Source organism: Typopeltis vanoorti, chromosome 26 (genome assembly GCF_054136105.1).
Source record: "Typopeltis vanoorti isolate ZY-2024b chromosome 26, IOZ_Tvanoo_1.0, whole genome shotgun sequence".
NCBI classification, from domain to species: domain Eukaryota; kingdom Metazoa; phylum Arthropoda; class Arachnida; order Uropygi; family Thelyphonidae; genus Typopeltis; species Typopeltis vanoorti.
Genome location: NC_143574.1, coordinates 31630468 through 31649818, shown reverse-complemented (window position 1 = coordinate 31649818; position 19351 = coordinate 31630468). Strand labels below are relative to the sequence as shown.

At 35.5% G+C, this 19351-nt stretch overlaps 1 protein-coding gene across 1 annotated transcript in view; it reads left to right on the top strand.

Annotated features, from left to right (window-relative positions):
* The window catches only part of LOC150092461 (shootin-1-like), a 253303-nt gene that overhangs the window by 52205 nt on the left and 181747 nt on the right, over positions 1 to 19351 (top strand). Inside the window, exons 3-4 of the mRNA XM_090414949.1 lie at positions 7979 to 8039; positions 13162 to 13256. Of these exons, the coding sequence (XP_090271075.1) occupies positions 7979 to 8039; positions 13162 to 13256 (156 nt within the window). The remainder of the gene's footprint in view (positions 1 to 7978; positions 8040 to 13161; positions 13257 to 19351) is intronic.

Sequence of the window (19351 nt, the reverse complement as noted above, 5' to 3'; positions counted from 1 at the left end):
ATACATAGTGAGATGTGTTACAGACCTAGTAGATCATTTGCAAGTCACAGAGAAATCTATTACAAAATAAACATGATGGGTGCAAAATATGTAATCATCATGGGTGACTCTATCCAAAGATTGATTGGGTGGTAATGAAATCTCATGAAAAGAATAAAACCAAATTTATTGAGCTGTTGCAAGACAACTACTTCAAACAGCATGCATGACACAAGGAACTCTGGGTCAAAGAGTGTTAAACCTTTTATAATGTTAGAGTGGATTTTGGTTAAAACATGACTGTTCTGCCTCTGGTTGGTGACAGTGATCAGTACTATACTGATCCGGAAAGTGGCTAAGTATATGGATGTTTTTAGAAAAGGTTGCATGCTAAACTACAAAGTAGAACATGATCAACTGAGGTGCATACTAGGTACTATCCCATGGTATTGGTTACTAGATGCGAAGGATGCGAGCTGTGCATGAGATGCATTAAAAAAATTAAATGATTTTGTAGAATAAATAGGGTAGAAATGAAATGGATGTGCATTCTTATTATCCAAGAGATTCTTATGAAAAAGACTGTGTGCAAGGAATACCATTTGCAGGTCAGAAGTTACAAATATTATATAGAAAGCTAAGTGCAACTATGAAAAACCACTCTGTAAGCTAAAGACAACCCAAAAGAATTTTATTGTTATATTGCAAGTAAAACAAAGAATGAATGTGAAAGGAAAACTCTACTGAATGCAGGTGACAGATGCCAAAGAAATAGTTCAACTAATGAGTGCTCATGTTGCTGAGAACACACACCCAGAATATTGAGCTCAGGTCTACCCTTTCACTGGATAAACTTGAGTATATGAAGGAGATATACTAGAACTGTTGCATAAACTGAATAAAAATTTGGCAGTAGGGATTGATGAGATATCAGCATGCTAAAAAGAATGTTCAGCTGAATTAGCTATGCCTTTTACCAGACTGTATAATGTATGATTTCTCAAAACAGGGAAGACTTCAGAGGAGTAGAAAGATTGTATGATAATCCTCTCACATAAAGATAGCGCAAAGACCGATGTGTCTAACTTTCAACTATTTAGCATTTCTGGAGTGGTGGTGAAGATTTTCGAAAAGTTGGTAAGAGCTCAGATACAGAAATGAGTTGACAACAAATCTGTCTTTTCAAAGAACAACATGGGTTTGCTAAAGGAAGGTTAGGTTTGAGGCTTTTAACAGAATATAACATTCTGTGCACAGATCTAGTAACCCATTTCAAGGGGGTTTGGGTATATTGATGAGGTTCTAGACAAAATTGCAGAAACATGACACTGCTTTAGTTAGTGTTGGATATGAAGACATATTGAGGGAAGTATTATTTAGAAACCTTCATTGAGTCAAGACTCACCTTGGGAGGTCAAACACTCACAGTAACCACAATAATGGTCATACCTTGCTTTGTAAACATTCAGTTATCATCTTATAATGGCGTAACAAGTGTACTAGATAACAGAGAATCGGATATTCTTGTCAGTTTGCAAAAGCACCACATGATAAGTTGGTATACAAGCTGCAGAAGTGGGAATCGATAGTATATTGGTAGATGGATTGCAGATTGGCTCTCTGAACAATACCAGCAAGTTGTGTATGATGGAGCAATGTCTCAAAAAAAGGGGGGGGGGATGCCCCAGAATTCTGTTCTTGAGCCCTTGTTATTTAACTTATTTGTAAACAATATATCATGTGGACTGACTGGGGATCTTCAGTTGTTTGCTGATGATGCAAAGTTGGGGAGAATTATAAGTAGCACTGCTGACATTAATTTCCTTCACGAAGATCAGACTTTTGACTTGAACAAAGGAGTGCGGTTGTGGTTTTAATGTCAATAAATGCAAACTGTGCATTTTGGAGGTACAGAAAATAACTCTGTGTACTATATCAATAGTGCTGAAATGCAGGAAGTGGATGAGATTAGAGATTTGGGAGTGATGGCTGACAGTACACTGAAGTTTCGAGGGCATATTCAAGTGTTGCAAAGGCTGCATGTCATAGTGCTGCTATGATAAGAAGTACTCTAACATATAGGGATAAGGAAGTTAATATGCCACAGTATAAAGCACTGGTCAGACCACACATGGACTTTTATGCTTAAATTTGGTCACCTGGTTTTCAGTGTGATGTGGAGATATTGGAGAGGGTCCAGAGGCAAGTGACTAAGACAATATCTGGATTTAAACTTCTGGCTGTGGAGAGAGAGAGATTGAAGAAATGTGGAAAAATGGAGTTTGGTGGATAGGAAGAAAAAAGGTTATTACCTTTTTTCTTCCTATCCACCAAACTCCACAACATGATAGAGGCATATAAGTTAGTGAGAGGATTTTATCAGATTAATCCAGATGAGATTATAAAAAGAATAGAAGGTGAGAGGGGAAAAACAGATCTTCCCTGGAAGCTATGCAAGAGTGTGGTGAAGAAGGGTGTGAGGAGTAGATTTTTTACGTGCAGAATTATCAGTGAATAATCATTCTCCGTGTAAAAAAATCTTGTGTTGTATGTTAATAATAAAAAATCTTGTGGAATGTGTTGTTAATGCAAAGAGTGTTAAGGATTTTAAGATTTTGTAAGATAAATATGTTGTCAGTCGAATGAACCTTCCAAGATGAGTCTGCAGACTCCATGTAGGGTGCAATAATAATATGACTGGCATGTGTGAGAAAAGAGCAGGCATTAATTGATGTAAATAGATGTGTTACAGATAAATATCTAATTTAGTTATAGTATTATGGGTGATACAGTCAATTGCTGCAACCACCTGCATGATAATCAGGAGTGTGCAGCTGATATGCAGTACTTGCAGAATGATTTGAATGGAGTTGTGGACATGTGAAAATGGCTATCAGTTCAACTTTGGTAAATGTAAAATCATGCACTTTGGTGTGATTCAATATCCTATGTCATATTATATTGGTAGGATTGTAAGGCTAAGAATCTTGGAGTTTTAGTAGATTGGAAATTGAGGGCCATATAACAAAGATTGCAAATACAACTCAGAGGATAATTGCAATGCTGAAACAAACTTTGGCATGTATAACTTGACTTTGACATGCCAGCAAAGGTGGTCGAGGTAGAGCCTCTGCTACTAATGGCTCACAAAAAGTTAAGCAAGTTTGAACGCACTTGGAAGGGGATCAATCATTCGATGCTGTTGGCACATTCTCCCTCGATGAGTCTGGACTCCCTGGAGGGGAAAGTCATTTTGCCTCTTTTATAAGGCTTTGATAGGACCTCACTGGGAGTATTGTGTGTAGGTCTGGTCTCTTGGTTTTGTTATGGAGAGAGCAAAGGAGAGTAAAAATATCAGGATAGTGAAATACTAATTATGAAGTTAGAGTGAGAATTTGTAGGCTGCACAGACACTAATCAACAGGCAAAAGAGGAGTAATGTGATTGAGACTTACAAACTCTTCTGGAAAGGATTATACAGGATTTCAGTAAATGGAATTTTTCATTTTATGGAGGGCATCCTTGGAAGTTGAGAATGATGATGTGAATATAACTCAGAGGATAAATGCAATGTTGATCCAAACCTTGATATGTAAGGATAAGGAAATCATTTTGCCTCTTTATAAGACCTTGATAAGGGGCTTTGCAGTTCTGCATGCAGATTTGGTCTGCTGGTTTCCAGTAGGATAAAAGAAGCTATGGAAAGGATGCAAAGATTATATTGGGATTATGGAATTCAATTATGTGGACAGATTGCAGTCCACATACAGAGTCTGGTTAACAAGAGAAAAAGAGGTGATATGATAGGTCTACAAACTTCTGAATGGGCATTATAGGATATCGATGAAATTTTTCATTATATGGAAGGTTTGGAGAGAACATGGGGGGCATATATGGAAGTTAAATTTGTTTGCAGTTAAGAAAGGAGTAAGAGCTAGATTTTTCTCTCGCAGAGCAGTGACTGAGTGGAATAGTTTTGCCTTTAGAGGTAGTGAATGGGTTCGAGGGAAGGTATGACAACTGTTTAGGGTGATGGATAGCCTTCCTCGATTCCCAAGAGGGCTCAATTAATACCAATGTATGAAATTTACCAAGCAAGGAGGGTGACTTGGTTGGTGAGGGTAGCTAAAGAGAGGTATGAACAGCAGTTGGCTAATGAAGCCAAAAAAGAATCCTGAGGAGGTCTTTCGATGTGTGGCCAGCAAAAGAAAGAATAATTATGGAAGGATGACATTGATTAGAGAAAATGGTATAAAGACAGCTGATGCAGAATGTGTGGTGGAGATACTTAATGAGCAGTTCATAAAGATCTTTCAATCTTGTGAATGTGACTTCATGGAGGAATTGAGAGTAGTTGATGATGGGGAGGAGAGACTGACTGTAGGTGAGCAAGAATTGTATGGGGAGTTGAGTAAACTATATGTTAATAAAGCTGTGGGACTTGGTAATATATCACCACGTATTCTGAAAGAATGTGCCAGGGAGTTGACACCTGCCTTGATATTTTTTTAATATGAGTCTTGCACTCGGTCAAGTTCCTAAGGAGGGCAAGATTGTGCCACTTCATAAAGGAGGTGATCGAACTCGAGCATCAAACAATAGGCCTGTCTGTGTGTCAGGTGGTGTTGTGGTTAAGTTGTTGGAGAAGCTTGTGAGAACTAGTATCCAGAGTTGGGTTGACAACAATGGTATAATCTTTTGATGGACAGCATGGATTTGCTAAAGGGAGGTCATGTTTTAGTAATCTACTTACTTATTACAATAAATTGACTGCTTCCTTGGACAGAGGAAAAGGATACACAGTAATATACTACTTGGATTTCACAAGGGCTTTTGATAGAGTACCTCATGATAGGTTGACAGTCAAACTAGAGCAGATGGGGTTGGATATTAGATGGGTGCATTGGATTGGAGACGGGCTATCTGATAGGTATCAACAAGTTGTGTATGGGGGAAACGATATCCAGGAAAAGGAAAGTCACTAGTGGAGTGCCTCAGGGGTCTGTTTTAGGTCCATTGCTGTTTAACTTGTATATTAATGATATAGGTGAAGATTTGGATGGAGATATTCAGTTGTTTGCAGATGATGCAAAGTTGGGACGAACCATGAAGTGTAGTGAAGATGTTGTGGCCTTACGGGAGGACTTGAATGGATTGAGTGATTGGGCACGGAAATGGGGATGCGAGTTCAATGTTGCAAAGTGTAAGGTTTTAAAATTTGGAAAACAAAGATGGGATGCAGAATTTATGCTTGGTGAAAATATATTGTTGGAGGTAGAGGAAATGAGAGATCTGGGGGTGATAGTGGATGGGGAATCTAAAATTTAGGGGACACATCGCCAAAATTGTGAAGACAACACAAAGGTTTCTGGGAATGATGCAGAGGACACTGACGTGTAGAAGTAGGGAGATTCTTGTTCTGTTGTATAGGGCTTTGATTAAACCACACATATGGACTAATGTGCCCAGATTTGGTCACTGGGTTTTCAGAAAGATGAAGAGATGTTGGAAAGGGTCCAAAGGCAAAGGAGACTGACTAAGGTAGTTTCTGACCTCTGGAATGTCGAGTATGAGGAGAGATTGAGAGAATGTAATTTGTGGAGTCTGGTGAACGGGAGGAAGAGGGGGAGATATGATGGAGACCTACAAGTTGGTAGGGAATTGTTATAGGATCAATGTTGGAGAAGTTTTACAGAGAATAGTGAGAGATCAGGGGAGAACCGGAGGTCATCCCTGGAAACTGTATAAAGAGGGTGTGAGTAGGGAAGTGAAAGGCAGGTTTTTTTCGTGCAGAGTTGTGAATGATTAGAATGCCTTGCCTGAGAATGTGGTGTCTGCAAAGAGTTTGAATGTGTTTAAAACATGGTATGATGAGCTGTGTGTGTGATAAAAGGACCTCCCAGATGAGTCTTTGACTCCATAAGGTCTTGGGGTGGTAATAATAATAATAAAATCATTGCAAGTTTAAAGATCAGATTCATAATTCAAACACAGTATCAAACCATTTCTAATTAAAAAAAAAACAAATTAAACAAAAACAAACAAAAAAAATGTATGTGCCCTAAACAAAATCAAATTAAGAAAAAAGTTATATTAAATATAGCTCACAGAAGGGTTATCATATTATATGAAAGTACAACTTTTTATTCCTGGAGAGGGAAAGAACCTACATGGCAAAAATGTAGTGATTGCCTTTGTTTTCTTTTGATTTTGTAGATAATGCCCACCACAGTATGATTCATAAAATTTAAATACACTAGATATTCTGCATTTAACTTGCTATAGAAACTATCCCATTTATGCATTTATGTAATGCATAATATTTTTAAAAGCAAATCTTATATATATTTATAAACTTACTCATACAATGGAGACAATTTCATAGATATTAGAAATATATTACCAGAAGTATCTTCCTGGGTCTAGCTTCCATTGATGAGGAAAGTAGAAAGTATTTTTAACTTGGGTATAGTTATGTTAAAGATACCAAGCAATTTTTAACATAACTATACCCAAGTTAAAAAAATACTTTCTACATCTATATCTCCTCCGAGATTTTTATTTAATAAGGTTATAACACCTTATGGTAACTTGTTTTGGTAAAATACTTACAAGCTCTGCATTACTAAATCTTGGTATTTCTAGCCTAGCTCCCACTGATGAGACCTCAATAAAGGTCGAAACCGGTCTGGGTAGTGGCCCCTTGCCTTTAATACAAAACATCATACATCCCCTTCTTGGAGATGTGTTTTGGCATTAAGGGTAAATATTAAGATTAGTGATCAGAACTTGCTCCACTTTTACCACGAGTTGCCTTGGTCTTGCACTACCTGTGGGATCAGCTAGTCTTGCATAAATTGCAGGTGCAAACTTGACATTTTGTCCGTTTGCTTACTTGGAAAAAATGGAGTAAAACCAGGTTTAAAATTGCTTGGTATCTTTAACGGTAAATATTAAGATTAGTGATCAGAGCTTGCTCCTCTTTTACCACGAGTTGCCTTGGTCTTGCACTACCTGTGGGATCAGCTAGTCTTGCATAAATTGCAGGTGCAAACTTGACATTTTGTCTGTTTGCTTACTTGGAAAAAATGGAGTAAAACCAGGTTTAAAATTGCTTGGTATCTTTAACATTCCATTGATGAGATCTCAATAAAATCCAAAACTGGCTTTTATGAAGATAATTTCAACTTGTAATAATTTTTCTCGTGATGTATAGCAATATACACATTTGAAATAAAGTGGGCTATGAATTATGGATACTGAGTCAATTTTTTGTAAAGTCAACAGCCTCTACATATAAGTAGCCTAGTCATCAAGTTACTTCACACCCAGTTTTATTTGAATGCATAGGTAAAGACATTAAAACAAGAATGTAATTTCTTGTATGTATAGTTTATTTTGTATCCAAGCAAAGAAAGCTTTCTAAAACATATGGCCTATTAGTAGGAGAGCAGGATCATTACCACATGGCTAACCAGACCAGCAAAGGCCAAGCTATCATCTTATGGTCCACATGTTTATTTGAGTCGCCAGTTTTCTTTCTCTTTGTTTGCTGTGTGTCATGGATTGTTTCCTCTCCGGATTTCTCTATCAATGTCAGAATATCTCGGGCTCTGTACTTTCATCTATATTCCCTCCTGTCCATTAATGACTTTCTTTCACTGATCAGAAATCCTTATCTGTAATTTTATTGATTATAGTACATTAGACTCATCTTCATTTAACAAACCATGCTGTACTCAAATGGTCCATGCTTGACAATCTTCTGTAAAGAACATCTTAAACAGCAATTTCCTTAAAATGTTTTATTATTGTTGAACTTCAAAACTAAAAATGTATATAAATTTTCAGAAGAATTTTGGTAAGAATTGTATGCATAATTTCAATCTGCAAATTAACTGTAAATTTTTGCATGTAAAGACTACTCTTTTTCACAGTATTCTGTAAAAAAAAAAAAAAAAAAAAATAGTCAGATAAGTAAATGCTTCATTTATTTTAGTACGAAAAAATTAAGAAGGCTTATGAGGAAAAGGAAGCTATTTTGGAAAACTTTCAAAAAGGTAAAATTAAAATTTCATAAATTTAGATTAAAATTTATTATTGCATGAAATTTTTACTTCATTTTTTTAATCCTTATTTTAAACTTAAATACCTTCAGTAAGATCAGCATTAGTTTTGTTAGGCTGTACTTAAAGAATATTTAATTATACAGCACCTTCTGGATTTTTGGATTTCAGTAATAAATATTATATTACTTTTCCTATGAAGAAAAAAGCTTTCCTTGATCATATAAGCATAATTCTGAGTCCAAAGGAATGTTGAAATGCACATACCAGATGCATCAGATATAAAGGAAAGGAATTTTTGGCATTGGTCTGCTTGACTTGACCAAAAATTATCAGCATCAGTGAGATTCAGTAAACAAAAGATCATATAGGAATGGAACGCCAGGGATATTATATTTTCAGGGAAGATAGGATGGTAATAGAAGAGGAGGTGAGATATTACTAATGCTACTAAAGAAAGCTATAACTAGCAATTTTAGGACTAAGGAAGATGAGACAATCTGAGGAATTGAGGTCAAGAGCATAAAATACTGTTTTCTGGTATGAATTTGGGGTGGGGAGTTCAGAAAGATATGGATGCCGTGCATCAACAGATTAGTACAGTGAGTGAAATGGCTGAGAAATTATTATAGCAGGCTTTAATTATGGGTCATAGAATTTGTATTGGTTATGGTATTGGAATTAGAGTTGGTGGCAAAAACTCAATCCGTTTCATTGATGATAATGACTAATACCAAGAATATAAACTCTCACTCTGTCATGGGACTTTGTGAGATAGTTTCCTTCATTTATAACCAATTCTCCTGCCACATGCAGGAGAATTGGTTATAGATGAGGAAAGCCTTTTGCTTTATTCGGGGAATGCAACAAAGTGGAGAAGAGGGAATTAATTTTTTTGATTCATAAAACTGTCAAAAGATATGTGATGATGGATTTTAAACCTATAAATAGCATAATTTATAGGTATAAATGTATCAATAATACATGTCTATGCACCTACATCATTATATGAAGAGTATTATTATTATTATTCAGGCCTCCATGGAGTCAAAAGACTCATCATGGGAGGTCCTTCCTAGGAAACGCAGTCTATCATACCACTCATTGACCGTTCTTGCTCTCTTTAGGCATTGCTTTCCACAGTTCAACCACCCTCCATGCAAAGAAACCACTCTTCACCCTCTTGCTCACAGTTTCCTTTTGCAACTTCCAGGGATGGCCCCTTGTCATCACTCCTTCTCGCTGTTCCACCAAGCAGAAATCCTCAGTGTCAACCCTGTAACCACCTCTTAACAGTTTAAAAGTCTCAATCATATCGCCTCTCCTTCTTCTATCCACCAAACTCTGCAGTCCACATTCCCTCAGCCGATCCTCATAACTAACATTGTACAGTCCTGAAACCTGAAATCTTTTTTTATCTGCCTCTGTACCCTTTCCACAGTTAATTTATCCCCTTCAAATCCTGGGGACGAAATATGAGAACAATAGTCTAAGTGTGATCTGATCAGGGTCTTATACAATGTAACGATAATTCTTATCTTTGCAGGTCAGCATCCTTCTCATTATTACAGCAATCCTCTGGGTTACCTTCACTACTTTTGCAATATGTTCCCTGAATTTCAGTTTTCTGTCAATCATCACCCCCAGATATCTTGTCTTCCCTACTTCCTCCAGTACAGCTCCTCCAATCAGGTATGCAGCCTCTCATCGATATATCCCAAACTCAAGACTTTACATTTTGCTGCATTAAACCGATACCACCATTCATTCGCCTATCTGTCTAGTTTATTCAAATCCTCTTGCAGGGCTGTCACATCTGCACTATTACTGATAACCCTTCCTAGCTTCACATCATCTGCAAACAACTGAATATCCTCCTGCAATCCATTGACAATGTCATTGATATAAAGGTTAAACAATGCACGTCCCCCAGTACTGAATGGCTAATGGCTCGCACGCTGTTAATCCCACCCCTGACCTTTTCGCATCAATCCTTCTTCTTCCCCCCCAAAATAGTTTCTATTTTCAGATCCTTCTCTCACCCCCCTCCCAAAATGCTCTCTACCCACCCTTAATAATAATAATATTATTATTATTATTATTATACATAAAAAAAAAACTGGTTTTTTCAAATAATTCCCCCCCACATTGCTTTACCTCACTTTTCCCAACCCCCCCCTTTCCTTTACCAGTTTAACAGCAGATGAATGCATATTGCCAGGAATGCAAGAGACAGCCAACAACATCCAAAAATGTATGTCCAAATTTTTCCTCCTATATTATTCTTCATATATCGGTTTTTATAACACATCAGTAATGCCCCAAGTTTTGAGTCAATGCCAATGACATTGTGAAAAAGGAGCACTCCTAAACGAAAATAGGCAACATAGCCATGAAAATAATAATCATAATAAATTTTAATAAACAATCCAAACTGCTGCAATTAATGCACATTTATAACATTTTGGCAGATTAAAAGAGCATCCATAAATGTTGTCTTTGAATTAACTATAAAACTTTAAATGATTTAGAAATGAAACACAGTGGTATCTCGCTAATCCGAACCTCTTTAGTCCGAACCCTCCAGTAATCCGAACTAAAGAAAAAAAGTTTTATTTATTACATATTATTATTTTGTATACTATTATTTTTATTTAATAATTATTATTTTAACTATTATTCTTTATTTTATTATTATTACAGTATTTTTTTCATACTGTCGATTGTATGGTTACTGTAGGCCTATTTTGATTTATTGTGTTCAAGTTTGCTTTTTTATGCTGTACAGTGTGTACGTACTGTATTGTCGGCATGAATCACCGCTGTTGTTAACGAACGGATTAGTTACCACTATTGCACAATGTTTGTGTATCTTTACGTCCCTTGAACAACAATGACGACTTAGCCTAAAGTCTGGTTGTAGATAATGTGCAGTTTTTCTTTGGTTATTGAAATGAAATGTTGTCTCAGTTGTAGTTTTTTTTGTTTTGTGTTTTCATAAGTTTTCAGGAAAACATGTATTGATTGTTTTAGTTTTTCATTAACTTCATTTTTTATTTTACTCTTTTGAACACTAAAATTTTTTTTGTGAAAATGGCTACCTGGTCAAAGCCTACCAAAAGAAAACACATAACGTTATCATTGTTGGATAAGTGTAAAATAATTAAGTGTCTAGAAAAGGGTGAAGTGGCTGTACAACTTGCTACTGAATACAATGTCGGCAAATCTCAATCAGTGGGAAAAAAAAAAAAAAAAAAAGACAGGATTTTAACTTATGTTTCAACCGCAGAGGAAGGACCAACAGTTTGTCTCTTAAAATACTTGTTTTAAGAGACAAACTCTGAAAACAAGTGTTTTTCTTTACTTGATTCTGTTATTTACACGTGGTTTCTTCAAGAAAGAAGTCATCATACTCCCATCTCTGGAATCATTTTAAAGCAGAAAACTAAGCATTTCCATTCACAAATTTACCTGGATCAGAAATTCAAAGCAGGTGATGGTTGGCTAGAAAAATTTAAATGCCACGGTATTGGGTATCTATCAATATCAGGGGAAAAATTGTCTACTGACTTTTCCGCCTCAGAACCATTCCAAAAAGCTTTCTTTTTTTAGAAAAAATTCTTGAATTAAATTTAATCGATGATCAAATTTATAATGCTGACGAAAGTGGTCTTTGTTTGAGGTCGTGACCAGAGAAAAACTCTAGTTCACAGAAATGAAGCCTCAGCACCCTGTCGAAAAATGTCCAAAAAGCGTGTCACGATCATGCCTTGTGCAAATGCCTCAGGAAAACATAAATTAAAGTTACTTATGACTGGAAAATCAAAAAATCCAAGACCATTTAAGAACTGCTGCCTTTCGGTTTTGTACTGAAGTCAACGTCAAGGATGGATGAATGTCGAACTTTTTTCAAACTGGTTTCACAACGATTTTGTGCCGTCTGTTAAAACTTATTTAAATTCCCGGAATTTAGAACAGAAAAAGCACTTACTTTTATTATTGGATAACTGTCCTGGACATCCTCCGGCAGATGAATTGATTAGTGAGGATGGAAATTTTACGGCTATGTTTTTGCCTCCAAACTGTACTCCATTGTTGCAACCAATGGATCATAACATAATACAATCCATTAAATTAAAATATCATAAAGACTTGTGGTTAAATGTAATTTCCCAAAATTATGACGTTACCACATCAATAAAAAATATAAATTTGAAGGATGTAGCATTCTCAGTTGATGCTGCTTGGGAAGCCATTGAACCTAAGCAATTCGAGCATCATAGAGAAAAAAAACAAAAAAACTGTGGCCTTCTAGAATTTACCAAGATAACTACTGTGATACACAAAAAGAGAAAATTCAAAACGTGCATAATTTGGTTAAAAATATAAATCCAGATGTTGAAATTTCACAAATAGATGTTACGGAATGGATTACAAGTAGAACCAAAAGTGAATTCGAAATCAAATTAGATGCTGAAATTATAAATATGACTCTACAGAATGAATTAGAAGACGATATGACGATAAAGAACGCGAAGAAAAAAAAGTAAAACATGGAGAGGCAGTTGACAGTTTCAATATGTGTATAGAATGGGCTAAGCTGAATGATATGCCATTCCACAAAATTTTATTGTTAATGCAGCTCTGAGAAGAAGCATTTGAAAAAAGTTTAGCTTCCAAGAAGCAAAAGAAAATCAGTGACTTTTTTACAAAGAAATAAAAAAAATTTTGTGTTATTTTGGGAAACTTTTTTTTGTGTTGTGTACAAGAAGTGATATCTTTTACGCAAATTAATTTATGTACTGAACTATGCAATTTTATTAAATCAGAATCCTCGACAATACAGGTACATATAAACTATTTTTACTAAAATAAACTTGTGTACTGTATTGTTTTTTAAGTTTTACATTACAGTACAGTAGCTTTTTTCTATCAGTTACTTCATAAATTGATGTATAATTAGAATCTGATTGTTTTTACCTTAAACGCTAGTTATTGTTGTCTCTTGAGGGAAAATTCGCTACTCCAAACGAGCACGGTTGTTATTAGTTTGGATTAGCGAGATACCACTGTATGTGAAACATTGTTACTTAAATTTTTTTCTCTACAAATCTAGTATCAGAAGCTGTTGTTGAAGAATATGATTCTTTGAAAACTAAGTATGAACTAGAAACAGAGGCTGCTAATGAAGCTATGAAAAGGGCAACAAAAGTAAATATCACTTTTGAAACTGTATTTTTATGAGTGATTTATTGTTACTATATGATTAGTGCAACTATTTTGAATATTTTTAAACTGACATTCCTGTAATTTGCATCACAGTAACAATTCTTGTTTAGATATGCACATTTTAAACCAGCCATCATTTCTTTTTTATTGGAAAAAATTGAATGAGCAACTTTCAATTTTTTGCACTCTGTTTCATTACTATTTCATTCCAGTATATATTTCTGTGTTTGGCATACTAATCATATTTTACAAAATGCCATCCTCTGCATAAGTTGACTATTATGTGGCCAAGTTATGTAAGTTTTCGCATTTTTTTAGACTACAGCAGTGATTCTAAACCTATGGGGTGTGCCCCCTTTGGGGGATGCAAAGAAAGTGGAAATCAAAGGAAAAAACTGAAAAACTTTATTGAAACAAAAGCATTTAATAAAACTGGTTATTGACACAAAAACAATATAAAAAATTATAAACTACACTCTGAAAATAAAATAATAAAATGCATAAAATCCACTATATTGTATAAACTAGTTAAGCTTATGGGAACATGTCAGTATTGCAAAATATACTGAGCAATTAATTAAAACTAAACAATAACAATGAATTTAAACATTTTTTCAATAGAAAAAATTTTTAGACTCATTAGATTCAACACAGGCTTCCTTGGGCTTATGTTGCAGAGCAAAGCTTTTCATATGATGGTGATGCATTGGAAATTGACACTCTTAGTTCTCTTTCTATGTTTAACTGATACCTATAGTCTGTTTTTAAGGCAGCCACTGCATAAAACCTGATATCACAAAGATAAGATGTTAGAAATAGCAAAAGTGCACGAAAAGCTCTAGACTTTACTGCAGAAAATTCATCATCTACACCGACCCAAAATTCAAAGAGCGATTTAGATGCAAATTGTCTTTTGATTTCGCTGCTTGATGTGGAGTCTATAAATATTACTTCTTCAACTGAGAAACCTTCCGGGGTAATTTGAAATGGGTTTCTAACCTAGTCATACATCGCCATTATGTTATCGTCAGTTATAAAATAGTTTTCAAAATTCTTTATCAACATTCAACAGTGTTGACAAAGAATTTAGGGAGTGCTTATGGGTCAAAGCTGTGTAACTGAGAAAACTCCACATAGCCTATAAGGGAATGTGGAGAACCGACAGTCTTCTGACCTAATGTCCAATCCTCACCTTCTCGTGGTGTACCTGGATATTGAATGAATGAGGATGGGTTGGCAATTTGGGATTTATCCAACCAAATTGTATTCTTATTGGCTTAAACCAAAATATAGAATGATGGTACAACGTGACAGAATTTCATGTTTTCTGGGGCATCATCTGGTTAAACAAGGTTAAACAACCTCAAAGCTGCATTTAAACCTCCTGCAAAATTAAAAAGCTTACTCAATTCATCCAAAGACCCTCTCTCTCCGCTGGCCCACCCTGGTGTATACCGTATTTATTGCACCTGTAAAATGCCATATATAGGGGAAACAGGATGCACAATTTCTATCAGATAAAAAGAACATAAACAACACATTAAATACAATAACTATGGTGAAGCTGGCCTTTCTGATCATGCCCTTGAACACCTTACATAGAATTGATGGAAAAGCACTAGTTGTTTACATCATATCATTGCATTCATAGCAAAAACTTGGTACGAATGCAAATTTAAGGAAGTCTGTGAGATTATTATCAACCACTCCAATCTGAATAATGATGGTCTAAAAATACCAAACATATGGAAGGCACATATTTGACCTACAGAACCTTCCTCTCTAAGAGTAACTATAAACAGGACTGTAGATAACCCAGGATCCTAAATCAAAAATAACAATTGTAATGCTAAAAAAATTTTTTTAAAAAAAGGACATCATTGTTACTGAAAGAAAACTATCTATAAGAAAGAATGTTTGTTCATGTTATCATAAATAGAATTTAGCTTGATGTAGTTTCTAAATAATTAATTAATTAATTTGTAATTTTTTTTTTTTTCACTAGAGGTCATGCCAGTAGAATAAGCCATGATCAAATCATTGTTTATCTAGCTCACTGTATGTCATGTAACTCAGCTTGTCCTGTATATTTGTATATGCTCCAGATGATCTTAATATGAAGATTAAAACGTTGGGAAATTAAAAGAGTTATTTATAACACGGTTGTAAAGTCCATAATTTCTAAAATGAATGCTGATCACCTTGCAACACTAAAAGAAAGGATCAACCTGTAGTTCACCACCTGTAGATCACTGATTAATTAATAATCACCAGTATGGATTCTGCCACTCTAGATGTGCAGCAAATCTACATTGTCCACCTCTGGACATGCACCATAGAAATGTTTGGTGCAACAGCACAGGTTTTTTCAAAGATCAGGTCTGGCATTCAAGAACTTTCTGCAAATTTTCCTATGGTCTGCCTTCCACCCTTTATGATTGGATGGACTGTTTTCTTTCTAGTCATGGACAGCTTCAGATTTCTCTACTAATACAAGTGCTTCTAGGCTCTGTTCTATCACTTGCTATTCCTCTGATAAATGGAATTTCACTGATCTCAAATGCTATCCATTGTTTTCTCATAAGAGTGTACTCATTTCCTGTTCATTTGCAAAAACCTTGCAGTATTTAATCACTATATTTTTCACATCATTCTTGAGCTGTATGCAGATACATTCAGTACTACCAAAAAAGCCCATCTTCTTTCTTTCAAAAAAAAAAGATCTTGGTTCACCTCCTGTTACATTTTATAATACCCATCTTCCCACACTCAACCCCTTTGAGATGCGTCGGCCCTCGTCGTGGACTGACACATTTCTAGCCTTTCCTAGGCAAACACATTTTTCATTCAAGCTTCTATTTTTCACCTGTTGAAACACTGTACATGTCCCAGATCTGTTCAGCCTCAGAATACTGTTCTTTTGGATTGGTGCAGTAACCTGCCCACCCCCTAAAATTCTTAATGTTATCTTTAAAAAAGCCACTTTTAGCTTGATAATTGATCCCTCTCACAGACAGTCGTGCAAACTGTTTCTGCCTTATGTCTTTTCTTCAGGTACTGCCTTCTGCTTTTCCATCAAACTAGCACCCTTCATTCTTCCATTTAGTGTTAAGGTTATAATAATATGAGCAGTTGCTATCTGACATCCATTTACATTATAAAGGCTAATTCAAACATACTTCTTCTCTATATCATCTTTCTCTACTATCTGAAACAGCTTCTGTCATGTGTTTCCCAAGGATCACAACTCCAGCAATTCAAAAGGAATATGTGGGTTTCTTCTGATTCCTCTCCACAAGGTTCACTAATGTGCTATAGGTGCTGCAATTATATTAAAATTATATTACAAATTAAATTAAAATAAAATTTAATTATAATTTTTAATAATTTATAATTTATTTTAATGAAATTCAAATTATATTAAATATAGACTGATGGAGGAAATGCCATTCAAAATCATATTGTCTGCTACTTAAATTATCCTAAAAAAATTCCAGTTCAAGATTCTTATTTTTGTATGCTAATTTGTCTCTAATTTAATTTTTTCTAATCTAATTACCATGGTCAAAATATTTCTACAGTGTCATCTGTTTTCCACTTGTTGAGTTGACTAAATATTTCATTGTTGTCACCTTTAATGTCATGAAGCTTAGAGCAACCTCTGAATATCTTGTTCGACTATACTCTGTAAAACCATTGTTACCGCTCCTCATTTTTCATTCGAGTTAGGACATCTCATGCTTTCTCACCTGCTTTTCCTCCTCTTGAAATATGCTGTATCCTTCTTCAATTTCTACTCCTGACAAGATATGTTTCATAGCTATTGATAGAGATATAAATATCACACTTAATCAGATTATTATTATTTCCCAAGACCTCATGGAGTCAAAGACTCATCTGGGAGGTCCTTTTATTACACACATCTCATCATACAGTGTCTTAAACACACTCAAACTCCTTGCAGACACCACACTCTCAGGCAAGGCAGCATTCCAATCATTCACAACTCTGCACGAAAAAAACCTGCCTCTCACTCCCCTACTCACACCCTCTTTATACAGTTTCCAGGGATGACTTCTGGTTCTCCCCTGATCTCCCACTATTCTCTGTAGAACTTCTCCAACATTGATCCTATAACAATTCCCTACCAACTTGTAGGTCTCCATCATATCTCCCCCTTCTTCCTCCCGTTCACCAGACTCCGCAAATTACATTCTCTCAATCTCTCCTCATACTCGACATTCCAGAGGTCAGAAACTACCTTAGTCAGTCTCCTTTGGACCCTTTTCAACATCTCTTCATCCTTCTGAAAATCTGGTGACCAAATCTGGGCACAATAGTCCATGTGTGGCCTAATCAAAGCCTTATACAATGGAACAAGAATCTCCCTACTTCTACACGTCAGTGTCCTCCGCATCATTCCCAGAAGTCTTCGTGTTGTCTTCACAATTTTGGCGATGTATCCCCTAAATTTTAGCTCCTTGTCCACTATCACCCCCAGATCTCTTATTTCCTCTACTTCCAACAATATATTCTCACCAAGCATAAATTCTGCATCCCATCTTTGTTTTCCAAATTTTAAAACCTTACATTTTGCAACATTGAACTCACATCCCCATTTGCTTGCCCAATCACTCAATTTATTCAAGTCTTCTTGCAAGGCCACAACATCTTCACTACTCTTTATGGTTCGTCCCAACTTTGCATCATCTGCAAACAACTGAATATATCCATCCAAATCTTTGCCAATATCATTAATATACAAGTTAAATAGTAATGGCCCTAAAACAGACCCCTGAGGCACTCCACCAGTGACTTTCCTTTTCCTGGATATTGCACCCCCATACACAACTTGTTGATACCTATCAGATAGCCAGTCTCCAATCCAATGCACTAATCTAATATCCAACCCCATCTGCTCTAGTTTGACTGTCAACTTATCATGAGGTACTCTATCAAAAGCCTTTGCGAAATCCAAGTATATTACTGTGTATCCTTCTCCTCTGTCCAAGGAAGCAGTCACTTTATTGTAATAAGTAAGTCGATTACTAAAACATGACCTTCCTTTAGGAAATCCATGCTGTCCATCAAAGATTATGCCATTGTTGTCAACCCAACTCTGGATCCTAGGTCTCACAAGCTTCTCCAACAACTTAACCACAACACCTGACACAGAGATGGGGGAAAGAATGTATTCATTTTGAGCAAATGTGGAAAGTTTTAAGTTATATATAAATCTCAAATAATTTAATAACTACAAAAATAATAATATATTTAAGATGTGTGTTTGTGTTTATTTTTATATATAGGCAAAACATATTTGGGAAGGGCAATAGTTAATTAAGGGTGTAGATATTCTGCAGGATGCTGAATAAATGAATTAAAATAAATTATTTAAATGTAGGAAAAGGATAATGGTTGTAAAATGCAAAGTTATGCACTTCGAGATGAAAATGTTGTGCTATGTATTACATTAATGGTACTAGATGATTGCAAGAAAAAACTGATAAGCTTAGGGATTTTGGGAGGGGTGATGGTGAACAGCTGAAGTTCAGAGCTTATTGCAAAAATTGGCAAAATAACTCAAGAGGATTATATATATGTTGAAGAACATGTTATTATCCCCTTTATAAGGCTATAATAGTTGCATCTTGACTATTGTGCATAGGTTTGGTCACCTAGATTTCTTGGGGGGGGATGAGATGGCTGTAAGAATCCAGAGACAAGTAATTAAGATGGTGACACATCTGTGGAATGCTCTCTCTATAAGGATAGGCTGTGAAAGTAAGAGTTGCAAATTTTATTTGGAGAATGATAGAAGATTATAAGTTGTTCAAGGATTATACAAGGTGGATACAAAGAAACCATTTTAATATGCAACAAGCAGGGGAAGAACTAGGATCATTCATGGAAATTGTATAAGAGTATAGTTAAGTAAAGGTGTGAAGATTAGATTTTTATGCGTGTTTGGTGATGAATGACTGGAATGGATTACTAGAGGATTTTGACAGTGAATGTGTTTAAGAAGAGATATGATTAGTATTATGCAAATAATGGTTAGTGTATGTCTCCTACAA